The sequence below is a fragment of the Crotalus tigris genome, unplaced genomic scaffold (genome assembly GCF_016545835.1).
Source record: "Crotalus tigris isolate CLP2741 ecotype Arizona unplaced genomic scaffold, ASM1654583v1 scf7180000017743.441908, whole genome shotgun sequence".
Lineage (NCBI taxonomy): Eukaryota > Metazoa > Chordata > Lepidosauria > Squamata > Viperidae > Crotalus > Crotalus tigris.
Genome location: NW_024096610.1, coordinates 207,398 through 228,313, shown reverse-complemented (window position 1 = coordinate 228,313; position 20,916 = coordinate 207,398). Strand labels below are relative to the sequence as shown.

Below are 20,916 nucleotides of genomic sequence, written 5' to 3'. Positions count from 1 at the left end.
CAAAGATATCTCACAGGATCCTTGCGAGGGGACTTCACAAACCAGGCTGCAACATTTTTGTTCTTCCATACATTTGGGCCACAGGACAACATACTGAAATACACGACTGTGGTAGGAGCAGTTATAGTAGTTACAAGTGGACAAACACATGTATGAATGAGGGGTAAATAAAACCTTTCCGTGTGTAGCATTGTAAAATGAATATTTATTTCCAAATTTTAAATAATTTTGGGAGTTGATGAGAATCAAGCAAATTAAAATGTAGTGATTAGATAGTGAAATAACACCAGTAACCAAACACAAATTAAAGCAGTTTGGGGATAAATCTCCATTTTCATATCTACAAACATCTCTCCTGGCTATCTTTGAACAGGCACTGTTGCTTAGAAAGCTTCTCACTTTCTACACAATGTTTTTGGGAGAAGTATTTTCTATATGTGTGAGTAAGAAGGAAGTACATCAATTTGTAAGTGAGTGTGTGAAAAAGAAGGAAAGTAGGGTATATTTGCCTCAGGCCTGCTTCATGCTCCAGAACTACCCACCTTCAGTCAACTTCCAAATACCATGCAGTTCTTCCATCTATTGATGGAAGAACTGCACCTGCACTGAGGGGAGGGGAAATGCTAATCCCTCCTCTATCAAAATGAAATATAGTACAGTCCTGTTTACATGGCACATTTGCCTAGGTGAAGGAATAGGGTTAGTATATCATGCTAACTTTTACCCAGATAAGTGATCCAGTGAAATAACCCTAAGAGGTCATTTTTGTAATGTCCCTCAGTCAGCCATGTCTGGGAGCAAAACCCAACCTTTTCCCATCCATGTAATACGAAGGGCTTGTGAAAGAGTCTTTCTTAAGCATTTTGATTCTGTTGTCATCGTAATTGTCATCCTTCTATGATGGGGGTAAATAGAGGTGAATAAGATTCAAAAAAGAATAGGAGGCGGGAATGTCAACCAGATCATATCATTAGAGATTCCTCTCCCCCCCACAAAAAAATCTTAGATTAGATATGTATTATAATCAAGGACTACTTTGTCAAAATGAGGATTTGCATAAAATCCTCAATATGACTTTTTTTCCACTATTTTGAGAGTTTGGTGCTATGTGTATTAGTATAAAATCAACACATTTTGATAGTTATTAACTAGTGCGGTACTATCAGGTCTCTTATTTTAGCTGGAATTAATTTACAGTATGTATCCCTGGGCTATAAATGTATCTAGATGAAAAGCAGAAATGAATTATGCAGTGTTAAGAATATAATACTGATATAATATTAATGAGAAAAATCATAATCATCAACATATTTTGCATCTGAGGGATTAATTTCTTGATTGGTAAAAATACTTGCAGGAATTCACAAAACAATAGAACAGCAGAGAGTTGTCTTCTCTCTCTCTCTCTCTCTCTCTCTCTCTCTCTCTCTCCCTCCCAGGATTGTCAAAACATAATTTTGAAACTGCTTATCGTTATCTCAATTTGACAATAATATTTTAGTTAGTAAAAATATCTGGTAGGATTCCTTAAAGGTTTTGATTACATTTTAGCAAAATTATTCTTTAGACTTTAAAATAGACTTTTCTTGCGCTTCATTAGCAAAAGTACTTTTTCAGTGATCTTTGGTGCTACTGGCTAATCCATTATTTGTTTGTTTTGTTCCTAAAGTTCCTCATGAAACAGATTTCACTATTATACAGTTCTATTTATAACATGAATAATAGGCAATACCAGAGCTTTTTTTTTGTCATAGAACGCCCAGAACGGAATTCCGGCACCTTTTTTGGATGGAACCTTGTAGGGTAGGCAAGGCGGGTTGTATGACCTGTGTGAGTTCCGGCATCTTTTTTTTTTAACAAAAAAGCACTGGGCAATAGAATAAAATACATTCCAATAGAAATTAGAAATTAATAGGTATATATGTTGAATAAAATTTAGTATGAATGCAGAAACTAAAACAAGTGAATAGAAACCAGCTGCCTAGGGAAGAGCAAACCACTATAAACTCCCAAACACACAGGCATTCCAGAAAAGTATCAGGATATATCCAAGGCCGCCTACAAGTCTGAAAGACAAGAGAGGTATACTTCTCTAAAAAGCTGTATCACCTTTCTTCAATATGGCCACATGCAGGGAGAATATCTTTAAGAGTTTAAGAGTCCTTCAGGCCAGCTCTGCTCTTCCTAAGATTGACCACCTTTGCTACTCCTCCCTTCCTGAGCTTCATGAAAGAGCCAAGTTGGCCAAGCTCACTAGTAAGGAAGCTCATTTCATAATCACTCTAACCTCTTCCTCAGAATTAAGAAGCTGAAATGAATCTCATATATCCTTGCAAGATGTTATCTCTTCCCCCCCTCAGATCTCTTCCATACAGACTCGAAATCTGAGCTCAATTAAGCAATTTTGCCAGTATGCATATTCCATAGTGATTCTCAGAATGATCTTGTGTCTCACCACATAAAAGGAAGTAAGTTATAGTAAATAGTGGTGGCATAGTCTACTATAGCAATTAGGGCAAAAAAGAAAGCTTTTCTGTTCTTATTGCCATAGTGTAAGCTCAGACAGAAGATCTCCATGCTCAATCAAGTTCACTTCTGCTCTTTCTTTACCAGAACAAATTCTCTACCATTGTCTCTTCTGCTGCTTCATCTCCTAGAGCTCTTTGAGGAATCCCCTGAACTTGGTCAACAGAGAGAGGCCACTTAGGGACAATCTTATCATGGGGTTCTCTATTATTCAGAACCCACACCATATGAAGCTTTATTGGCTCAAGCCAAGACTTTTAATTGGACCTGCTAATAGAAAGAAAGAATTCACAAGACAGAATCATAATGTCCAATTTTAGTTGGAAGTCTTGGAGTTTTGCAATAGATGAATACTCCATATCATTGCTCAGAGACATCTCTTCTGCCAAATAGATGATCTAAGAAGGCAAAATGGCAGTTACAAAAACATGGTTTAAGCCTGAGAAGTAAAGAAAGCATGGAAAAGAAACTAAAACTGATTCCTCCCTAATTTACTGGACTATAAAAGATAAAGAAGTGGAAACTCAGACTTTCAAGATTCTGTTGTTATAGTCTGTTTCAGTGTGAAGGAGAAAAATCAACCAAGAGACAACTTGGCCCAACAAAATGGCTTCAGGTACTGTATGCTTCAACATTATCAAAATATTAAAAATATAAAATAGTTTACTAAAGGGTTTGAAACTGCAAATCCAGAGATCAGTTACCTGAAAAGGTGAAGTTGACTCCTTTTGACATTTACTGAAACCTTGCTAACAAAACAAAACCAATGGCTAAAAATATAGGGTTGTTACAAGGAGGAATTCTATTGCCAAGGGGTGGGGCTGCCAAGAAGGGGGGGGGTATTGTTTTTTCATGTAAACAAGGTCACTAAATAAGCTTTTGCTTTTTCCCCTTAGTGGGTAGAACCCTTTTTTGTGTCCTTGCATAATTCAATAAACTTGGCTTAATAAACTTTGTGTGGTCTTTGCTCATCAACTGTGCTGGGGATTTTCTCCTTCAAGTACCAGCCATAGTTGTGTAATCTGTTCCTGACTTGGACTCCCTCAAAAGGCTTAAAAGAACTTCACATAAAATGTGGTGCAACAACCTTTACTAATCTAGTGCCCTCCTCATAGGGTTTCTCAGCAATTCCTAGAACTCCAAATCAGTGCAAAAATTGGGAGTTTCAGATCCCATATGTTGAGTCCGTCGTGAAATGGTAAGACACGAGAAGCAGTTGTAGTTCTCAGAAACCTTTATTCTTCAGTTCAGCTTACATTGGAAAATGGTGGCAAAAGCCCACACCTCGCAGCCTCCTTTTATAGGACTTTCCCGGGTCAATGTGTTACTTTTCGCGCGCCAGCACTTGTGCTTGCGCACAAGCACTGGCGACAGCCTGTCTGGTCCCGGGCAGCTTGCACCTGCCCGGGACCACCTGCAACGCCCCGAGCCCGCTTCCAAGGCTCAGGACATAACACCCCTTTCCCCCGGGCTAAAACTACGACCAATGCCAAATAATACACAACCCACTCTTAGTACAATGCTCTGCTCCCCTCCATGTTCGGAGTTCCCCTGTTTCCATTGCCTCAGTGTTTCTACCCTTCTACTGGCTCTGTTTAGCCAATAGTGTTATGTAATCCTCTAAGTACTTAGGAGATTTCCTTGCTCTCTGTGACCTCCTAAGCTCTGGGTGTCTGACAGGTACCCCCTGACTGAGGGGTGATGTGTGTCTGTTCCCCTTGTTATGCCTTGGTGACTCCCAAGGACTGTGCTCCAATGCCTGGCCTGCTTGCTTGCCCACCGGGCTCGTCAGGCCAGGGCTTCTTCCAGTGTATGACCTGGTTGTCCCGCCTAGCTGTAGGCTCTCTGGCCCTTCTAAGTGACTGCCACTGTTGGGCATTTCTGCAGAACCTCCTAGGTCCATCCAAGACCTGTCAGGAGGCTGTCTATCCCTGAATCCCGTTCTGTGTCTGGGCTTGTGTGGGTTTCAGTACTGTCCCAAAACTCAGTTGTCCCCTGAGTGTAGTCAGAGGTGTTGTAGTCGGGATTTGATTCCTCGACCACCTCCCTGTATGTTTGCCCCCTTCTAGGGACAGGGTTGAAGTCAGGCCAACTAGGAGGAGTGTGTGCCAGCTCTCTTGCAGGGAATGGATTGTTGGGATGCTCCCGGGTATTCTTTCTGACTGGAGTACTGAGTGATGTGGGTGAAAAGTGATCATGCCCCCGGGGTGACTCCCTGGCTGGAGTAGGCATTGATGCCTGGGTTCTAGTTGGGCTCCCTGACTTCCTGTTGGGAGCAATTGCGGAATTTTGGGATGGGCCGTTTGTGGCTCCCTCATTGGTACAGGGCAGCATTCCATGCCCCTCCCTTTGCCCAAAGGGCTCCCCCTCCCCCCCTGGAAAAGACCCAGGAGTCTCAGCGGGAAGGTCCCGTCTAGGGCAAAGTTGGTCAATGTGCCGACGCAGGACACGACCGTTGTCCAGGGATACCTCGTAGGATAGAGGACCTGTGACCCTGGATATAGATGCGGGGACCCATGTATGACCAGACCCGTAATTACGAGTCCAAACCGGGGCACCCACAAGTAGTTGCCTAGGTGCCCTGGGGTGTGAGACAGAAGGAGGCAGTCTGTCTGGATGCAACCGGTCAAGCTTGGTAGTCAATTTGCGCCCCCAACGAAGTTCAGCTGGGCTTCTCCCTGTAGAGGTGGATGGTGTGGTGCGATAAGAAAGGAGGAAGTCAGACAACCTGTGATGCCAGTCCCCGTAGGTGAGCCTCTTCAAGGCGTCCTTGGTGATGCGAATGATGCGTTCAGCCATACCGTTGGTGGACGGGTGGAAAGGTGCAGAAGTGGCATGACGAATCATAGTAGCCTGCAAGAAAGCTTCAAATTCGGAGGAAGTGAATTGAGGGCCGTTGTCAGACACAATGACATCTGGGAGCCCGTGTGCAGCAAAAATCCCCCTCAGTACCTGAATAGTCTTTGCAGTGGTGGTGGAAGAGACAGGTACAACCTCAAGCCATTTTGAATGGCTGTCAACGAGGACCAAGAAGAATTGACCCTGAAAGGGCCCAGCGTAGTCAATGTGCACCCTAGACCATGGAGACTGTGCTTCCTCCCATCTATGCACAGGAGCTTGGGGCATTTCAGGGCGTGAACGTTGACAAAGGTGGCAAGCATGCACCTTAGCTTCTATGTCTTTGTCTACCCCTGGCCACCACAAGTGGCTGCGTGCAACAGTCTTCATACGAACAATGCCAGGATGACCCTCGTGGAGGGAATCTAAGACCCTAGTCCTCATTGAGGTGGGAATGACAACCCTGCTTCCCCAAAGCAGACAACCCTGAGAGGTGGACAATTCGTTCCTTTTAGACCAGAAACTCTGAAACTCAGAACTAGGACAGTGCTCAGGCCATCCAGACAAAACCCAAGAAAGGACACGTGAAAGTGTGTGATCTGTGCCTGATTCAGCGGCTACATCCCTGGCATTCAGGGGGGACTCGGGCAAAGCTTGAATGGAGAGAATATTGATGGCTGGCGTGGGGTCAGCCTCTATTACCGGCAGGGCTAATCTACTGAGGCCATCAGCATGGCCCATTTCCTTCCCAGGCTTGTGAAGTAGGGAAAAATCATATGCAGACAAGAAGATAGATCACCTGAGCATCCTGGGAGAGATGATTTGGGGAGTTTGTTTATGTGTGGTAAACAGTCCCAGCAAAGGCTTATGGTCAGTGAAGACCGTGAATTGCCTACCATATAAAAAAATCATGGAATTTTTTAATTCCAGCAACAACAGCTAAGGCCTCCCTGTCTATTTGAGCATAGTTGCGCTCAGCTGCAGATAATGTCCTGGAGTAATATGCAACAGGAACCTGAGTTCCATCAGCCCTGAGGTGGCTCAGTACAGCACCCACCCCATAAGGGGAAGCATCACAAGCGATGCACACAGGAAGGGACTCATTGAAGTGTGCAAGTACACTGTTAGAAGTGAGTAAGGCCTTGACCTCATTGAAACTAGCCTCATGTGTTTGTGACCACTGCCACACTGCCTGTTTATCTAATAGCCTGTGAAGAGGCTCAGCTACACTAGCCTTATGTGGAAGAAAGGAATTGTAGAAATTCAGAAGGCCCAGAAAAGCCTGCAGTTCGGCCTTAGACTTTGGCCTAGGGGCTTGCATAATGGCTTTTAGTTTGGATTCAGCAGGATGAATCCCAGCAGCATCAATTTTGAACCCCAGAAACTCAGTAGAAGGTACCCCAATTTTACATTTGTCCTTCTTGAGTTTGAGTCCCGTTTTCCTGAACCTTAACAGGACAGCCCTTAGCCTTTCAGCTAGAATGTGTGTGGAGTCTCCTGCAATTAAGACATCATCAAAATAGGGGCAAACCCCTGGTATACCCCGTAGTGTGTTTTCCATTATGCTTTGGAAAATCCCAGGAGCGACATTTACTCCAAATTGAAGTCTCTTTACCTTGAAAGCCCCTCTGTGGGTCACAATAGTCTGAGCTATAGCAGCGTCATCATCAACAGGCAGCTGTTGATATGCTTGAGCTAGGTCAAGCTTTGCAAAAACGCGCCCCCCCTTGAGGGAGGCCAGGATATGACTGACCACAGGAACAGGATAGGCATGTTGCTGCAATGCCTTATTTAGAGTGCATTTGTAATCAGCACAGATGCGAATGTCCCCATTTGCCTTAAGAGGCGTGACAATGGGGGTCTCCCATGGACTGGAGTCAACAGGTTCTAGAATTCCTTGTTGGATCAGTTTGTCCAACTCAGTGTCAATTTTACTCTTTAAAGCAAAAGGGACCTTTCTTGTTTTAATTCTAATGGGAGTGACCGTGGGGTCTAACTTTAATGACACAGGGGGTCCTTTATATGTGCCCAGCTGGGGGCTGAAAACGTCTGCAAATTCTTTGCAGACTTCCTGTAGGTCGAGTGTTTGTAGGCTGTTGAGCCCTGTGACATGTATCCCCAAGGCCTCAAACCACTCGAGTCCTATGAGACTCGTTCGTTCACCCTCTACTACTAGTAGGTCTAGTGGACCCTCAAAATCCTTATACTGTACGTTAAGGGTGGCCTCCCCCTTAACACACACTCTGGAGTTTTGAAAATCCGTTAGCACAATGTCAGAAGGCCTCAACTTGGCCTGGGTTCCGCTGCCGGAACAAATCTTCCTAAATGTGTGCATAGAAATGATCGAAAGTGCAGACCCCGTGTCCAGTTCCATAGTTAATGGAACCCCTTGTAGCTTCACCTTAAGTGACAGCTTTTTCTTAATGGGCTTGTGTGTGCCTGTCCTGTAGATGCTTCTTCGCGAAGCACAAAACCCCACCCTATTCTGGCTGGGGACCCTGGTACCTTTCAGGCGCAATTCTTCCTGAGGTTGTACCTTCTGACGGCCCAGGCACACAGCTGCAATGTGTCCTTGTTTTCCGCACGCCCGGCAGATAGCGGAGCGGAACTTGCAGTCGGCTCTCTTGTGGCAACCTCCACAACTGATGCACTTGGGGAGAGCTGAAGAGCTTCCTCTTGGTTTTCCTTCCTTTGTGGGGTGGAGACGGTCCACTTCCTCGTCCGGATCCTCCTCGGAGTTTCTTTGGATTTCTTCCTGGTGCACGGATGCAGCATCTGGACTGTTTCTGATCGGCCGCATGTTCTTGATGGTGCCACCCGCTGCTTCTTCTGTGGTGACCTCTCTCAAGGCATCTTGGAAAGACAAGTCCTCCTTGGCGAAAAGTCTCTGTTGCAACTCTCGATGCCTTAGCCCGCACACAAATCGGTCCCTCAGTCGTTCTTCGAGGTCCTTGAACTCGCAATGTTTGGCGGCTTTCCTCAGTGCAGTGATGTACTCCAAGGCCGATTCTCCAGGTCGTTGATCCCTCTGCTCGAAGGTGTGGCGCCACGCGATGACGGACATCTTAGGTTGGAAGTGCTCCTTCAGTAACTTTTTTAGATCTGCGTAGCTGACAGACTCTAAAGGAACAGGTGCTGCGAGGTTCTCAGCGATTTCGAATGCGTCTTGACTGCAAACGCACAGCAGGGTGGCAGCCTTCAAGCTCTCTTCCCTCACCTGGTTCACTTTGAGGTAGTTTTCCACCCTGGCTGCGTAGGACTCCCACCTCTCTGGGTGTGAGACGTCGAATTCCGAAAGCCTTCCAATCTTCGCCATTTCGTATCAGGAAAGGTCTATCAGCCAGCCTACCCCCGAATGCATGCTGGATTGGCGGGTAGCTGCCGAGTCAACGCCGTTTCTGCCGCTCCGGACTCACTCGGGTAAGCTTACACCTTCTCTTTTCCGATGTAAGGCAATCCCACCTTCATCGCCAGTGTTGAGTTGTCGCGAAATGGTAAGACACGAGAAGCAGTTGTAGTTCTCAGGAAACCTTTATTCTTCAGTTCAGCTTACATTGGAATATGGCGGCAAAAGCCCACACCTCGCAGCCTCCTTTTATAGGACTTTCCCGGGTCAATGTGTTATTTTTCGCGCGCCAGCACTTGCGCATGCGCACAAGCACTGGCAACAGCCTGTCTGGTCCCGGGCAGCTTGCACCTGCCCGGGACCGCCTGCAACGCCCCGAGCCCGCTTGCAAGGCTCAGGACATAACACCATACATTTCTAAAAGAAGGGACAACTTCCAGCATTTTAGGTGGATAAAAAAGAAAGTTCATTGTGTATCAAATGGCAATGAATCTGTAACAGTGTTTTTCAAGCTTGACAACTTTAAGTTATATGGATTTCAACTCCCAGAATTCTACAGCCAGCAGATATATGATATATGAATAATTTCAATGAAATCCCCACATATTTATAGATCCTAATCACCATTCCTTCTATTTGTAAAGTTCAGATTGTGAATGCCATACTTGTGTGGTCAAAATGACACAACATACTAATGAGAATAAGATGTTAACTTCTGCAATTCTTGGAGGGCTATTAATCAATATCTTGTGGACAGGGTCAGTAGGATTCAGATAAGATTCCACTCCATGATTTGCAGAACTATGAACAAATGCCTAAGAGATAAATAGGTGTGCACAATGATTCAATAAAGATTATGTATTTTCAGTAGCTATGGTTTAGAAAGAGAAGAACACAGGGAAACAGAATGGCATAAAATGCTTTGAATATTAACTATTGTAGACAGAATGAAGGATATTACTATACTTTCAGGTCCTCTTTCTGAGCACCTAGAGTCATCTGACTAGCCCAATTTTATTCAGTCTGGCATGCTGCTGTTATTGGGCCACTGATCACATCATCCCAAGACTGTTATCCATCTAGAAAATTAGAAGAGAAGGCCTAACTAATATTGGAAACAAAATGCTGAAATAGAGAGTGCTCCCTCACCCTTCTTTGTTGTTTAGCTTAATGGTGTCCAGCAAAGCATCTGGTAACAATGCACACTAAGAGTCCTGAATACATGAAATTCAAAATTGTTTCCCAAAGACTGTTTCCTATGTAACATTATTTACACAAAAGCAGAACAGATGAAAACCAGAGTGCGCCTTTATTATTCCATCAAAGGAAGGTAGATTTGAGCCCCAATATAAATTTTGATTGCTGGCTAGACCTAGGATATCAGTGATAAATCATTATCCTTGACTGGGCAAAGCAACAATTAGACTCATGCAAAACTGAAAATAAATGTTCATTGAAGGATAAAGAAGAAATAGAAGAAGAGCTTACCAATGAGTTTTCAAATAGGATAGACTTGAACACTGGGCACTATCTAACAAAATGAAATTCAATGGTGAAAAAAGTAAGGTTCTACGTTTAGGCAAGAAAAACCAAATGTACAGGTATAGTATAGGGGGTACCTTGCTCAATAGTAGTAACTGTGAGAGGGACTTCGGAGTCCTAGTGGACAATCACTTAAATATGAGCCAGCAGTGTGCTGCAGCTGCCAAAAAGGCCAACACAGTGCTAGGCTGCATTAACAGAGAGATAGAATCACATGAAGTATTAATACCACTTTACAATGCCTTGGTAAGGCCACACTTGGAATACTGCATCCAGTGTTGGTCACCACGATGTAAAAAAGATGTAAAAAAAAAAAGATGTTAAGACTCTAGAAAGAATACAGAGAAGAGCAACAAAGATGATTAGGGGACTGGAGGCTAAAGCGTATAAAGAACAGCTGCTGGTATGTCTAGTTTAATGAAGAGAAGGACGAGGGGGGACATGATAGCAGTGTTCCAATATCTCAGGGGCTGCCACAAAGAAGAGGGAATGAAGCTATTTTCCAAAGCGCCTGAAGGCAGGACAAGAAGCAACGGATGGAAATTAATCAAGGAGAGAAGCAACCTTGAACTAAGGAGAAACTTCCTGACAGTTAGAATAATTAACCAGTGGAACAACCCGCCTCCAGAAGTGGTGAATGCTCCAACATTGAAAGTTTTTAAGAATAGACTGGACAGCCATTTGTCTGAAATGGTATAGAGTTTCCTGCCTGATCAGAAGGTTGGACTAGATGACCTCCAAGGTCCCTTCCAACTTTATTATTATTATTATTGTTATTGTTATTATTATTATTATTATGCCTAACTCATTTATTACCAACCAACTGCTCTAAAGTGAGCATGAGTAACACCCTAGAGATTATTCAAGAGATACTTAGAAAGTAGTTGTACTACCTATAGATTTGGTTTTATAAAGAAATACCCCATTACTTTTGTATGTATGTAAGACTATATGTTTAGATAGCTATTCAGGGTCATCACAAGGTATGTTAAATTCTGCAGTTCTAGACTTCAAGCAGAAAGAACTTTCCTTTGCATTTTTCTAGAGCTGAACTGAAGGGAGAAGTTTTGGTAAAATAGCTAAAAGTTCTCCAGGTAAATTTAGGATGTGTGACAAGATTTCTCCTGAGTGCTGGCAACCTATTGTGATTATATTTTACTGAGGAAACCTTAGAAGAAAGGGTTTGTTTATTTATTTATTGGTTTGTATATTACTAGAGCTTGTATATTACTAAATATGAACAGATTTGGGGCAAATTACAGAATCACAGTTTAACATAAAATGTAAACATTTGCAATAAAGTTTAAAATGAAAACAAAAAATGACATGCATCAAAAACAACTAACAATTAAAATCATCGTAACACTCTGATACAACCATTAACTAACAATATTAGCACTCTGAAATTATTCCCTTTCCAATGGGGAAATTATAACATTTCAGGCTAACCTATTAAAGCAATTACTATTTTCTGATCAGGAAATTAGGAAAATGGGAAGTGTGGAACAAAATAAAAATGCAATGGAGTCATACCAAATAGCCAGTGATTGGCCTTCTTTTATTCTTCCTTGTCTTTCCTGTAAGTTGCATTTTACTGCAGAATTCACCTTTCAGTTGAATTGGCTGCTTCCTTTGAATAGCTATTAGTAGCAGCACATTTCAGTTAATGTGCAGCCATTGTTGCATTGAATGAGCAAATCTTTTGGGAGCTGGAAAAGTGCCTTTTAGTTTTGGAGTAGTGAAGTAGTGGAGCATATTCCAGGAAGCATTAATTTATAAAAACTGCTGCATGTTGCTGTGGTACAAAGGGCCGGTTGAGGGGTTCATTCAGTTCTTTTTCTTTTAATCAGAAATTGATATTTGAGGAAAGTCCACTGAATAGTAATACAAGCAGCAATAGACTTCCCATGATTATATAGTTGTATCAGTTCCTTTATGCCTTCTGGTTATGTTATTTATATTTATAAATAAATTGTAGGATCCTATATTGCCTTTTGAGTCAGAGGTATTTTCTAGATTTCTTCCCTAACACCCACAGGATTGTGAAGTGGATGATAGATCACTTCTGAAGTGAGTTGGGAGCGAGCATATTGGGTTAAGGCCAAGGATAGATACGGATACCAAAGATGGCTGCTTCTTGTTAGAACTGCTGTCACTTCTATCTGTTCACCTGATCCTTCTCCTCACTGGATGGTGTGGATGACTGAACCCAATTAAAGCTGAGGAAGCTGTTCCTTCTATTTCATCTATACCAAGAAATTGTAACTTGGTGCAGAGTTTCTGCTGGCTTGCTCAACACTACAGTTCTCAGACTTTCTCAAAAAGAAGATATGGTATAGGGTTTCCTGCCTGAGCAGGGGGTTGGACTACATGACCTCCAAGGTCCCTTCCAACATTATGATGATGATGATTATACACTGTTAATTCAGTATCTGGTAGTGCTGGTTGCTATGAAAAAGAAAAAGATCTAGAAGTAAAGGGAAAAAAGAAATATATAAATGGGGGGGGGAGAAGTGTCTCTGTTGCAAATTGGTGTTTAAAGAAGTTCCCTAGGGTAAAAAGCCAGAAAGATAATTTGCAACTATCTGATTCAAAACTGAGGAAGGATTTAGAGCTGGATCCAACAATTATTTTCATTTTATTGTAATCATTCTCCTAGCAACTCAGAGTAGTACAAATGGTACTCTTTACCACCTATAATAGATGACTGATCCTAGGTCACCTAGTGAAATTGATTGTTCACATGAGATTTAAATACGTTTATCCTTGGCCTTAACCCAATATGCTCACTCCCACCTCACTTCAGAAGTGATTTATCATCCACTTCACAGTCCTGTGGGTGTTAGGGAAGAATTCAAAGATGTGTTCTCTTGACTTAAATGAGACCAAAGGATGCACTGAAAAAACATTCCTTTTTCAATATAATTGTTAAGAGGAAAGTGCTCAGGGCTGTCAGAGGTTAGGGTTAAAAAATAAAATCTAGATGGCAGCTTTGTGCAATTAAAACCTTATTCTTTTATATATAACATGCATAAAAAGAATAAGGCTTTGGTTGTGCAACTGTGCCAAACATCTTGACACTTTTTTACCTTCCTTGCAGATGTCCTGGAAAGTGGTGGGAAATACAGTAAGAGGTTTTAGAAAATAATCTCTTCTTGTAAAGATAGAGGCAGCTGCTAACAAACAATTGCTAAACTCTGGTTAATCAACACATATTCTAACGTCATCCTGAATTAATTCTTGTTATGATTTAATTTATTTATTAAACTTTTATGCTGCCCATCTTGCCAGAGGTGACTCTAGGTACCTTTAATGCTATAAGCATAATATTTATATATTTAGGTGGATTTAATGCGATACCCTCTTCTATACATACTATAAAGTAGAAGCTAGAGTTAAAAGAAGTGTGGCCAGGGGAAGTGTTAACAGGGAAAGCAACTTTCGATACTAATATTTCCCAATCTTTACATTTCAAAGAATAGCACTGTCTATAATTTTATTTCTGAAGGAGAATGTATTGACATTTTTTAAAAAGCAATTATGATTACCACTATGGGAACAAGACATGGGAGAAGGTCTAGTAGATTGTGAGCAATAATGCTAGTTCATAAAGTGATATTCTTTATGAAAAAAATAAAGAACATTGTTCAATAGTTTGTTAGCTGCATGTGACAAAGTCAGCCATATCTGCTAGTGTTCTCTTCCCAGGTACAGTAGGTAGCTAGGTCAGGGATAGGCAGAAGGTAAATTTGAATCTATTGATATATCACTATGTGGTTGTTAATATAACACAAAGTTCTGTAATATAACAAACATTTCTGTCTAGAAGGTAGAAGGCCCCACCCAGCAAAGTATCATTTATGTAGCACTTTTAGCATCACTTAACTCTCAGGGCAATGCTTGGAAAGGTAGAAGGAAAGAGAAGACAGTGACAAGTAGCAAAGTGAATGGCCTCAATTACAGCAGTGATGGGTGCACTACTGGAAGACCTGAAGGACAGACTGGGGACAGATTGTCCTGGAGGAAATCTATGTGTTCATTAAAAGCTGACACTAATTTAATGTACCTAATGAATCAATCAAATGTAGATGGACAATGTAAGATGTAAAATTTTTCTGCGTAATTTATGGACATTAATTCTTAGAATTCTTACCATTACTACTTTCCTAAGATACTACAATATAAGGAACCTAGCAATCCTCAAAATGTAATGTATATCTCATTTTATGACATATTCAGTTCTTCCTTTTAAATATAGACATTTAATTCTACTTCACTTTGACGTAATGCAAGGTTACATGTCATACTCCCTATCACTGGATGGGAAGTGCTGATGGGGGGAAGGAAAAAAATCCAAATTCTGTAATATTTATTGGTATTGAATAAAATTTCATTCTGAAGGAATTTCCATAAAATCTATACTCGCCATCTAGTTCAGTCTGATTTTAAATTTGTCATCAAAAAACACAGAACTATTTAAGTAATATTAAATTGATAACAGACACAAAACCAGGAATGCAGGAAAGAGGAACTGGCGATTTTAGCCCACCCACTCTACTCTTGCTTCAGATATAAAACACAGTTAACTGCCCACGGTGGCAAGACCAGTTCTGTCTATGGAGGCATCCTGACTTTCAGATCATTTTCCAAACTTCAGTTGCTATAGCAACTTAGGAAAGCTTTCTAGAAAAAGAAACAACATCACTTCTGAACTTCACCCATTCTACTTCATTAAAGTATACCAGCTGTTTATGTTTGCTTGAATTTTGAAAGGAACATGCACATAGTGTGTTACTCAAATCTTGTTTCTTTGTGGAAAAATAATTAAAGTCATCAATAAAGGTCACAAATATATTAATTTTCTGAGAGCAAAAAAATATCCTAATGTGTTTCCTCCTTCCCATGTAGAGCCTTCCTTTGTATTTTGATTGTATTGTTTTCTTTCACATCATTTTTGAATGTTATCAAAAAGTTCATTTCAGCTCTTATACAATACTAGTGTGAAGTTAATTGGCCTAAGATGTAATAAAGAAAAGCATATATTTGTGCATTATTTTTTAAAAAAGTTTTATTTGCTTTAAAAGCTGATTTGCATACTGATTTTAATCTTATATCTGAAAATGCCCTTTTCAGAAAAACTGTTGCATTGGTATACTTAATAATATAGGGTAGCTATTTCTCTGTGATTTTGAATAAAAAAACATGGATTTGACACTTTGGCTTTAAAAGAATAACTATTCCCCCCCCCCTTTTTTATAGCAAAATTCAAAGTATGTTTTTGTCATTGTTTCCTAACCTGAAGTCCTCCATGTGCTGAAGAGCGATTTCTTGCATTTCCAGCCAATGGTGTTGATCCTAATGAGTTAATGCAGTTGGAGAAAACTAGATTAGGAAAACTTTTTGTTTACTTCTAAATATACGCTATATGAAGATCTCGTATTACTGTGATTGATTTCCATTGTCTTTGAGGTAAACCCTTTGAATTAGTGACATTTAATTATGAATACTTATAGATTTGTGTTTTTAAATGTAACAGAAATAAATTCATTCAATCTTTCATTTAAGATGGGAGAGAAATGGGAGAGAACAAAGATGGTTTAGTGGATTATGTCTCAACTACACAATTAGTATTCTAAAATAAAATGTGAAATGATTCAGTTTTAAATAAGAGGATACAGTATGTCTAGATATATGGTCAATAGAATTCTTAGTCAGCATGGTCAATATTTTCATTTATTTGTTGGATTTATAATCTGCCCTATGCTAAAGGAGTTGAATGCAGCATACATAGTAATTTCTCCTCTATTTTCTTCAACAGCATTGGGGTTGAGGGAAAGTGGTTGGCCTAAATTTGGCCAATGAGTTTTCATGATCAAGGGTGAACTTGAAACTGGGTCTCCATGATTTTAGTCCAACACTTTCTCACACTTTCTGGAGAATATCAAATTGTGAAAGGTATTTGAAAGAAGAAAGAAGGAAGGAAGGAAGGAAGGAAGGAAGGAAGGAAGGAAGGAAGGAAGGAAGGAAGGAAGGAAGGAAAGACTTACCTATTGTTGAAACCACTGTGCACACAAAATAGAAAGCTCCTGTGAAGTCCCATCTTGGTCGGAGGGCATCTACTCTAATACCTGCAGCCATGGCTGCCTCATAGCTTCTTAAGAAGGCTTTCAGCTCAGGGAGACTAATATTGAAGATCTGGCTAAAGTTGTGAAGAGTCCAGTTCCAACGATGCTGTGCTTCTGCTTCAGATGGGCTCTCAATGGCTGAGAAGATGGTAGCTCCAGCAATCAGGTATGCCACAATGAGTACTGCTAAAAGGACAAACCTACCATTGTCCTCATTGAAATGTGACATGCAGCAGCAGCCTTTAAGTGTCCTGATAGACATCATCCAAATTTCAGCACCACAGAGGTGATGGAGAATGACCAACACCTCATTGGGGGGACTGGCATGGAGATATTACCCAGTTAAAGCATCCAATGGGGGGGGAGGGAGAAAGATCCTTCTTTTGAAGGGTTTCCCTTCTGAGTCATGGGTATTGGTTCATCGTGCTTATGTCAATGCACGCCTCCATTAACTGGTATTCCACTGAACTCCCCCACATCAGCCTAGGTATATCAATTTTCATAGAACTACTTGGGGAATTCTGTTGCCCCTGAAGCCCACTTCCAAGCATTGGCTGTAACTTGTAAGGAATAGGTTTTCTCTCCCATCTCAGATAGTTGCACTTGGCCATGTTTTTTGTAGTCTAGCCTTTATCCTGAGCAAAGACGTCCAGGTCTAGTGGAGAGAAAAAAATTCAGTCAAAATTAGTGTTGCTAATGTATGATACAGAGGGCCAATAAAATCTAGGATACTCCTCCTCCTAAAGGATGCCAAATGTTCGTTTCACCTCCCATCATTTCCTTTTCATGCTTGCCTCAGACTTTGCAATGAATCTCCTTCAGTTATATGTCACCAGCACAGCTCTTCTTTTCTGAGTCCTTTAAACACTATGCAGGTAGCATTCTCATATATTGAATACACTTAGAAAGCTACATGAGGTAAAGACTGAGCACTAAAGCTGCATTCAACACAATTTATAAAAAGGAGAGTAAATGCTCAGCACATTTAGTCAAATGTCACCATTTGACAAACACAGAAAATAGAAAAGGCTGGTTGGATAAATCAATTTAAATGTTGCTTTATCTAACAAGCTTTTTCAATTTTCTGTGTATTTCAACTAGATGAGTATTCATCAGCTTCATCATTGAAAAACCCTGAATCAATGAGACAACACCCATGTAACTTCATTTAGATCTCCACTGAATAAACTTGCTTTCTCTTTTTCTAAACACTTCCAATTGATATTTGTTCAATAAAAGATTTGGAAGTTTGAAATATTCAAGACTGCATTTGTTTGTGCTGCATATTACTTGCCTCCCTCCCCCCTCAGTAAAGTTATTCCTATCTCTTGTAAATCTGAATTAAAATGGGAAAACATTGCCCGTCCATATTCAATCACTACTGGATATGCAGTTTAGCATGAAGATAGCAGAAAGCATAGTGAAGTGAGAGGGTGAAATTTATCAAGACAGATACCGTACCTCCACCACCCCCCCCGCGCGCCCAGCATAGCCTTCCCCATATCAGTTCATTCCATATAGATGACAATATATGGGGGGGGAGCAAATGAAATAAATAAGATGCAGTTTGCCAAAGCATACTCTTCAGCATTTTTTAAAACCTTTCTTTAGAATCAGGCGAAGTTACCTTCTTGGGACTCTTCTTTCAACCTCCGCTTGAGTAGCTCTGATTTTGCCAAAGTCCCGGCCACCCATGCCAAGGCTCACAACCCCAACCTCATTTCCCTTGAATCTAATCATAAGCCAACACACACCATGTCCTTTTATTCACAGCAGTTCGGAGTCCTTCTGTAACATGCAGTTGTAAGTCCCAAACATGAATGACGGCTGGGGGGTGGAAGGGTGGGATGATCGCCTCCTTTTCTTGTACGGCTCGGTCGCGGTGATGGGAGAACCGCTGGGAAAGGAAGTGCGGCTGTTCAGCACCACGGATAGTGCACTGCAGCTCCGCGTGCGCCCGCGACTCCTCGCTCTGTCCCCGCCTATAGTTGAGCTTAGAGGGCTGGGCGGGAGCTGGGCCGCTCCAGCCTGCGAGTTGTTCAATAACCAACTCCGCCTTTTCATTGCCTTCTCGGCATTCTGTTGATTGCGGAACATGCAGCGGAGCGCTCAGCTCAAAACGGGAGGAGGTGGAGATTTATTTCTGCCTTGCCCATTAGTCGGGAAAGCTGTATGTTGCTGCTGCTGCCAGTTTTGATCGGCAGGTATTTTCGATATTCTCCCTTTTACGAGGTTGGTTGTGAAGTGGGCGAGAGGCTGATGCATTGCTGAGTGATGTCCAAAACCACAGGGAAAAGACCAGCCAATTCTGAAAGAGTCGCATTTTCAGATCCTGCAAAACGGGACCAAGGTTCGCCACTTTTCTTTCCAAAGAAAGTCTAGGAGACTTTTCAAATATTTTTCTGTCACATTATTTCTGTGACTCTTTTTCTGATTTAAAGAGATGTGCTCACATAGATGCTTGGGTTATGTGTATTGAAAAGAGTATGTTTCGTTCTCTATATAAACATGTAATATGTGTTCTTACAGAGATCATGGTTGGAAATGCAAAATCCTCCTATGTCCTTATTTCAAGTTTCAGCCAGAGCACCTAATATATGCAGATGTGGTGAACAAAACTCCCATCATGCACAAGGACACGAGGAAGTGATGAAAGTTGCAATTATTCTAGAGGATGCAATACACCATATTAGGGAATGTTTTTTTTGTTGTTGTTATTTGCTTAGTGACTTGTGCCTTCAAGTCAATGTTGATTCCTGGCTGAAGGAAGCCCCACTGTTTGTTGTGTACAATAATAATATTGTTCAAGAGATATGGTCACTTTTGTACTTTGAAACAATGCAACAATGGAAAAGAAGTAATTTGTGCACGTTGGTCTTCAGTTCTGAAACATCTTTCTCAATCTGTTTAAGATGTACTTAGGCAATTAATAAATCAAGACTTATATCAAACACAAGAACTATAGCCATTTTTTTCCTCTTCATTTTATTCTTAGACTCCTACGAGGTTGGTTAGTTAAGGAAATAGGACGAGGAACATACCAGTAGTTAAAAGGACATGAGCTAGTGCAGTCATAATTTGAACTGAGATTAATCCAGGTTTAATTTAAGATCTAATCATATGCCTCATTAGTCTATATGCCAGAAGTGCTACCCATGAAGTTTGGATTAAAAGGTTCATAAGTTCTTATTCTTAGCCATGGCAGCTGATTCCACATTTTCCCATAAACCAATTCCTTCTTTGCTTCAAGTTGGATCCTCTCCTATACCATCTGGCTTTCTTTGGCAGACTAGACATTCCCTAAAGTAGAAAGAGTAGATATAAAAACAACAACAATCCAGAAGTGCTTTGAAAAGTTGTTCTTGTGTTTCAACAATGGAATGAGAAAATAATGCCAATGAGAAAAGATACTATTTCTGTAATGTGTCTGCTTGTCCCCACCATTGTTTAAAAATAATATCACACAGGAGTCAAGAACAGACAGTGCTAACATGCCTGGGCAACTCCAAAACAAGTAATCCAATTTGTATTTCTTTTCCACGAGGGTGTCCTAGAGAAATAAGCAGCAGAGATCAGGAGCTACAATAGGCAATGGAAGGCACAATGTTGTGGGAATTACATGGCTCTCCATATGAGTTCCCTGGGTTTTTAATGAAACATAATTCTCCTTCCCTGTTGAATGACAACAATTTTAAAATGAATTTCTATAAGAAACTTTGTGAGGAGGTAGCCTTGGCCTCTGGATTATAGATTATCCTGGTCAACAAGCCAGTCAAGAGACCTTTTAGAGACAGCCTCTCATTGACTCACGTTTTCATGTTTTGAATTGTTTGCCTGAATCAATTCTTCCTCTCACTCTTCTAAGAATGGAAAATGAATCCCTAGGGATCAAATCAAAACTACCTTGAAGCCTTCTGGATGCTTTGGACTGTAACTCTCATCATCTCCAGTCAATTTGACTAAAAGCAATGGGCTATGTGATATTATAATATAATATAACAGAATCAGGGAATGTAGTAAATGTGGGCCATGATTCTATTTAATGATCTCTTTTACAATGAAGAACAAGACAAAACTTAACACAGCTGGAGGAAAGACCATTGTCTACTTTCTCCTGTGCTGTTTTTCTGTTTGCAGGGAGATGTCCTCATAAGTAAATATTTTTAAAAATTACTCTAGCCAGCAGTCTGTAACAAGACCGTCTATTTTAGCTTTCTGCAACCAAGCTGGCTGAACATTATGGAGCTGAAATTTAACACGTCCAGAGGGTGTCAGATTGGGGAAGGTGCTCTATTCTCTTCCCTCATTCTGATGTACGCATATACCTGCACTTCCTTGATTATAGTTCTGAAAATAAATCCAAAGGTTGGCTTGCTCTTATCATAGAGTGAGTAACTGTGTAAACAAGCTTTGGCTAATCAAATGTTATAAGAGGTTTCCTCTGGCTACTTGGATAAATGAGGTTATAGAGTACAGACCAACAATAATGTAGAATTAACTGGGCCATATCCATTACTAATCAGGTTGAGTCTCAATCTG

The 20,916-nt window shown here is 41.1% G+C and overlaps 1 protein-coding gene and 1 long non-coding RNA gene across 4 annotated transcripts in view; one reads left to right on the top strand and one right to left on the bottom strand.

The window, feature by feature from the left end:
* LOC120306668 (potassium channel subfamily K member 12-like) overlaps positions 1 to 18,355 on the bottom strand; it is a 51,237-nt gene extending 32,882 nt beyond the window's left edge. Inside the window, exons 1-2 of one of the 3 annotated variants that reach the window (XM_039340285.1) lie at positions 18,005 to 18,355; positions 16,300 to 17,032 (exon numbers count right to left, since the gene is read on the bottom strand). In XM_039340285.1, coding sequence (XP_039196219.1) covers positions 16,300 to 16,642 — 343 coding nt within the window. In that variant the 5' untranslated portion in view covers positions 16,643 to 17,032; positions 18,005 to 18,355. Of the gene's footprint in view, positions 1 to 15,548; positions 15,608 to 16,299; positions 17,033 to 18,004 lie in introns of those variants that run through there. The other 2 variants (XM_039340284.1, XM_039340286.1) reach the window with 2 other exon arrangements.
* A 119-nt stretch (positions 18,356 to 18,474) lies between these two features.
* The window catches only part of LOC120306669, a 43,606-nt gene continuing 41,164 nt past the window's right edge, over positions 18,475 to 20,916 (top strand). Inside the window, exon 1 of the long non-coding RNA XR_005556368.1 lies at positions 18,475 to 18,727. This is a non-coding gene — a long non-coding RNA (uncharacterized LOC120306669). The remainder of the gene's footprint in view (positions 18,728 to 20,916) is intronic.